At 39.3% G+C, this 5,768-nt stretch overlaps 3 protein-coding genes across 3 annotated transcripts in view; 1 reads left to right on the forward strand and 2 right to left on the reverse strand.

Annotated features, from left to right (window-relative positions):
• The window catches only part of LOC108566954 (serine protease inhibitor dipetalogastin-like), a 741-nt gene extending 395 nt beyond the window's left edge, over positions 1-346 (forward strand). Inside the window, exon 2 of the mRNA XM_017927108.1 lies at positions 120-346. Within this exon, the coding sequence (XP_017782597.1) occupies positions 120-346 (227 nt within the window). The remainder of the gene's footprint in view (positions 1-119) is intronic.
• Positions 347-1,830: 1,484 nt separating this feature from the next.
• LOC108566977 (xaa-Pro aminopeptidase 1-like) overlaps positions 1,831-5,768 on the reverse strand; it is a 12,041-nt gene continuing 8,103 nt past the window's right edge. Inside the window, exons 2-8 of the mRNA XM_017927144.1 lie at positions 4,105-4,993; positions 3,782-4,049; positions 3,513-3,726; positions 3,219-3,452; positions 3,091-3,162; positions 2,858-3,033; positions 1,831-2,795 (exon numbers count right to left, since the gene is read on the reverse strand). Coding sequence (XP_017782633.1) covers positions 2,604-2,795; positions 2,858-3,033; positions 3,091-3,162; positions 3,219-3,452; positions 3,513-3,726; positions 3,782-4,049; positions 4,105-4,993 — 2,045 coding nt within the window. The 3' untranslated portion in view covers positions 1,831-2,603. The remainder of the gene's footprint in view (positions 2,796-2,857; positions 3,034-3,090; positions 3,163-3,218; positions 3,453-3,512; positions 3,727-3,781; positions 4,050-4,104; positions 4,994-5,768) is intronic.
• LOC108566955 (serine protease inhibitor dipetalogastin-like) lies at positions 1,870-2,349 on the reverse strand. Its single transcript, XM_017927109.1, has one exon. It carries the CDS (start codon positions 2,347-2,349, stop codon positions 1,870-1,872), a length of 480 nt encoding a protein of 159 aa, XP_017782598.1.

Genomic DNA, 5,768 nt, shown 5'->3' on the forward strand with positions numbered 1-5,768 from the left:
TTCAATTGTATTTATAAATTTAACAATAAAAAAACTTAAATAAACCCTCTAATGTTACATGTATTTTAAATATCATTTAATAAACCTTTTCGTTATTTAGATAATGTAAATTAACTTAGCCACATGCAACATACAGAACTGGATGTCAGAGAGAGGTCTGACACTTGCGCCAGAAAAAACAGAAGCGGTGTTACTGATCGGAAGGAGGAAAGCAAAACCTTTAAAATATTCCATATCAGGCACAGAAATAACACCGAAGAAAGTCATTAAATACCTGGGGGTCTTCATTGACAGTAGCCTGACCTATGCCGAGCATATCAGGGCAGTAGCCATTCTACAGCTGTAAGCAGGTTGATGCACAACAAGGGTGGACCGAAGTCTAGCAAGAGAAGATTGCTAGGGAGTAGTGGCACAATCTATTATGCTGTACGCTGCTTCTATATGGCAACAAGCAATGACAGTATTACGCTATAGAAAAGCGCTAGAAACGGTCCAACGGAGAGGAGTAATTAGGATATGCAGCGCGTATAGGACAATTTCCCGAGACGCAGTGCAGGTGATAGCTGGAGTGCCACCAATAGAGCTCCTTGTTCTGGAGAGAGGTGAGAGGCAGAGAGGTGCGACCACAGCGGTTGCTAGAACCAGACTGCTGCAAGATAAATGGCACAGGTCGGATAAAGGAGTCTGGACTCGGCGCCTAATTCCGCAAATAGAGCCTTGGTTAAGCAGAAAGCTCGGTGAAACAACATTTCACCTGAGCCAGGCGCTGTCTGGTCATGGATGCTTTGGCAAGTACCTGCACTTCATCGCGAAGAAGGAGGACGAAAGGTGCTGGTACTGTGAGGAGGACGACAGTCCTGAGCACACGCAACACCTAAATAGTGCTGCAGATGGGTTGGAAGGAAGCACGAGGCGGATGCAGAAAATGTTATCAATGCTGAAAAGTGCGGACAGCTGGGATATTGTAGCGGCGTACATATCAGAGGTGCTACTAAGTAAGAAGAAGACGAGAGGAGGCTGCAGAGGGCCTACAAGGATAGTAACAATGGAAGCCAGCATTAACATGTTCTAAGGGAAGTGCCAAACAGGCAAAGACGATCAGCATCGCAGAGTAGTATAGTGATACAGGTCCTGCATGCTGGCGAAGAATGGAAGAGGTTTTAGTGCGGTAAGAATCCCACAGTACCACGACTCCATCCGTGGTTCCTATGTAAGGTTTCCTCTCCTCTACAAAAAAAAAAGATAATTTAAATTAAATGCAAAATTACTTTTACATTTTTAAAGTTGATTAATGAATATTATCTAATGAAATCAATTACAATTTCTCAGGTAAAGACTTGTTAATTAAGAATGTTCATTATAATTATGTTAAAATTTAAATGTACATGTTTCTCACTGAAATGATTTATATTATTCAATTATTCCTATATTTATAATCAAAAGACAAATTTGTTATAGTTTAGCACGCTTGTTTGATCATCTCAAGTACACAAAGCATAGCTCCTCTGTTACCATGGCTACAGCGAAATCAGTGAATACAACTAATGCAATCTTCATCTTTTAATCCTCTGCATACCTGATCTATTTATCTGGGATTTGATATGACAACGTGGTTAAGTAAATATTTGATGAAGGCTTTTTGCAACAATGCATTAAGAAACATATCTGCTGGGATTATAATAAAATCATTGTGAATAGTGCAATAAAACTTACTTGAATTCAAAGTTTCATTGACAAATGTTTCACAATTCATATACCTTACTTTAAACTTTTATTATATTAAAATTAATAGAATATCAGAAAGAGGTTGTAAATAAATTAAATTACATATTATTTTTTTTGAAATAATCATTTATTTAGTGTTGTCGTCTAGCATAATCCGTATTTGGCCACTTGGAGGGTGCTGTCAGTGTCTTTGTTGCAATCGAAATCGCATTGGTTCGCATAGGTGTGACCATCGGAGCCGCAGATTGGGAAGTAGTCGAATGAGCAAGGGCAGATACGTTTTTGGTTTTCTTCGCATCTACCTTCGTACAGGTAGAACAAAATACGATCGTTGTGTTTCGAGCATTCCAAGAGACATCTGTTATGGTAGGTGACAGCATCTGTTCCGCAAACAGGTTGATACTTAGGATCGCATTTGCACTCTGGCACGGATGGTACAGTTATCTTGCAACGACCTTTGTAGGCAACGAATGCGGTTGCATCCGAGAGTTTGTAATTGTCGAAATCGCATTGGTTACCATAGGTTACCCCATTGGACCCGCAGATTGGACGGTAATCCATTGGGCAAGGACGCGTTGCCAACGCAACTGACATAACCAATAATAGAACTGCGATGATCTTCATTTTGATGAAGTATGTTGATGAGCTCTTGCGATCTCTGGCTTATATACCAAATATCTTTATTTGCTTAAGATTAGACAATGGCATGTATTTACACTAAGATCAATGATCTACATTTTGATGACGTCAAGTGCAAATGGGGAACAATACGCCATAAATTTGTCTTTGTGTCGGGGCAAACTAAAATTTGCAAAGTAATAACAATAAAATATATTTTTTTTGTAACTATAAAATCGTCTAATCACTAGGTGCATTAATTAATTTAGAAAGTGTATAAAGAGGATGGCAGTCGTTAGGATCACCGGTTGGTAACTGAGGCTGGTCGCGGCGCCGGGAATGTGTTTCGTCTTCTCCATCATCCAGTAAAATGCGGACATCTTGTTCTTCTCCTTCAACTCCTTACCGACCAATTCTCTGATCCTCGTGTTGTATTCGTTCAACCAACGTTTCTACAAATTTAACAACAAAATAGTAATAAATTAAGATTATTAAGTGATCTTGTTATAATTACATGATGGACGCTAAGCAGTGCAGTGTCGATGAGTTTTGGTTCGTATGGCACCAAAGTAACGTCTTTGAAGCCTAAGAAAGATTGACCGGTGTAGTGGAGTAGCCAAGGTTTCGGAATCACCTCCAATATATTTTCGAGACGAACCCCGAATTCACCCTCACTGTAGAATCCGGGCTCTGAAGATGTTAAAGAAATTTAATGTTTGTTATTCTTTCGCAGCTTAATGCACACACCATTTGACAGGAAGTATCCGGCTTTCAGATGTTGATCTTTGCTGCGTGAGTTGTAGTGCATCGAAATAGGCGCTGAAATTAATTGTAATTATAGATCTGTTAAAATATATATTTTATAAATATATTACATTCGTGAACTCCTAGGAAGGTGCCAATGCCGTGTCCAGTGCCATGCATATAATCCAAGCCGACTTCCCAAAGAGGCGCTCGAGCCATAACATCGGCTACCGAACTCTTCATATTGGGAGGAAACACTAGAGAAGATAATTGGATACTACCCATTAACACCCTCGTGTACGCATTGATCTGCTCTTTGGTGGGAGTACCAAAGTGTAAGGTCCTGGTAACATCAGTAGTTCCATCTAGTATAAAGACAAATTAAATATTTTTTTTTGAAATGAAGTTAATGCTTTAGTTGTTACCATAATATTGTCCACCCGAGTCGATAACTAAAGTGCTATTGGTAAAGATTATAGAGTTTGTGGCTGGAGTTGGTTCGTAATGTGGTAAAGCACCGTTAGAGCCAAATGCGACGATCGTCTCAAAGCTGTTTCCTAAGCTAAAATTTTGCTCGAATCTTATGTTGTTGATGATCTTTGCTACATCCAATTCGCTCCACATATCACCTTCGCCTATCTAAAAATAATATATATTTAAGGATAATATAGTATTATTTAAAGTGCTGCATTACTCTAGTTTCGAGGTAATCCAGAAACTCGCACATAGCTGCTGCATCTCTGATGTGGGCTACCTCCATTCCAGCTATTTCAACTGGGTTTTTCATCGCTTTCAAGTGTATGATAGGAGAAGGTTTGTATAGTCGTTTCTTCTCTGGAACTAAGGAATAGATGGCCTGACTCACGCCCATGCTGAACGGACTGCTGGATGGTAGAAGAATCGTGTTCCAGGCTTGAAGATACGTGGGTAAATCTATCCAAATATCCTCATAATTTTGAACGCTGAAATTGTAAATTGTGAATGATCCCTACATTGACTCGCTGCTATGCTTATTACGTTATAGACGTCGTGCTAACTCCCCAATCGGTGCGCAGATGCTTGTTCACATCGTTCTTCACCAATTTGCTTCTATCCACGTACAATCTGACTTCGTGCAAGCCGAGAAGAACGTAACTCTTCACGAAAGGATTATAAGGAATATCCCTGCCACGTATATTCAACAACCAAGCTATCTCCGCCAAAGATGTGATAACCATTGCTTGCACACCCATATTCCTCAACTCATTCCTAGTCTCCTCCACTTTGGTAGTCCAATTTTTCCCAGAGTACTCAAACTCCCAAACGAAAGCGTCCTTATCCGCAATCGTATCCGCATGGTTCTTCCAAATCAGATCGATCAAATTCACGTGGACTGGCACCAAATGCAACGTGGAATTATCCAATTCGTATTTCAGCGAGTTCCACGCAGAAGCGGACATCAGTTTCGGATCGGCTCCGATTCGCGATCCGTTTGCTAACTCGTTCTTCAACCAGTCGGATTTCGTTGGAATTTTGCTTTGGCCCTCTCGCATCAGCAACCAATCGCAGTTCAGCTGATTATCAGCTTGAAGATGGTAACGACCGTCCGTCCACAAAGCTGCTTTGTTCAGAGTCACGATGGCGTCGCCGCTGCTTCCGCTGAAACCGGAAATGTACTCCCTTCGACGGTCGTAAGGTGCGACATATTCCGTTTGATGCTCATCATCGGAAGTTATGATGTACGCATCGATTGATATAGTTTGGATGATCGTGTCCATCTGCATGACGCGTCTCAGAGCTTTCAGACGATCGCTGGTGTTTATTCTTCCTGGAGGCGGTTTTGCTGCTCCACGACGCGAGCAAGCTCTTCGCAATTCACCGGTCGTTCGTAAAGTTTCATCTTGACCTTCAATCTGCGTTGCAACAACTGTAACACATTATATACGTTAAGCCATCAGTTTTAAAGAGAAAATTAAAGTTAATTTCAGAACTGAAGAAACTATAGCATTAGGAACAACATATATTTGTTTGTAGTTGCACCGTGTCCAATATCTAGGAATGTATTCACCAGTTGACATAATGTTGACAGCTGTCATTACGTAAAATTAACGCCATAGATTTAGAAACGCTGATGTGCAGTATTAAAAAATAGGAAAAATCTAAAAACTAACAGCAAAAAAATTAATAATAAATGATTAGTTTCAATAGATTTAATGCATTGTACTACAGTGGATAATTTATATGTAGCCTATTTGTTTGTATTTTATCTTCAACATCTATATTTAGTGCCAAGTAAACTAAACTTTTTTTAAAGGATTCAGTTACAAAATAATGGTATAGTAAAAACAAAGTGGCAATGTTCGAAGGTGCACTAGACGGCGCCTGGGGACCGGAGCCAACTTGGCTTATGCACAACATCTAATTCGATATTATTTTGAGAAAACGGGAAAGAAAAGTGGTGACGTTATCCGATTTAAATTCACGCTGATCCACTTTGAGAAAATCTCTATTTCACAGCAATTTCAAACTATTACATCCCAAATTCAATGATTTTAATTAACATTTGATTCGGATGAAAATTAATATTAGTATTCTTTTTTCAAAATCATTCAAGAAAATTTTTCCAATTATTTTCCAAAATGAACAAATTTTATTTTGATCAAAGTTAATTAATCTCCTTTATTAAACTATAAATACAATTG

This window comes from Nicrophorus vespilloides, unplaced genomic scaffold (assembly GCF_001412225.1).
Source record: "Nicrophorus vespilloides isolate i.1.1-1 unplaced genomic scaffold, Nicve_v1.0, whole genome shotgun sequence".
Taxonomy (NCBI): domain Eukaryota; kingdom Metazoa; phylum Arthropoda; class Insecta; order Coleoptera; family Silphidae; genus Nicrophorus; species Nicrophorus vespilloides.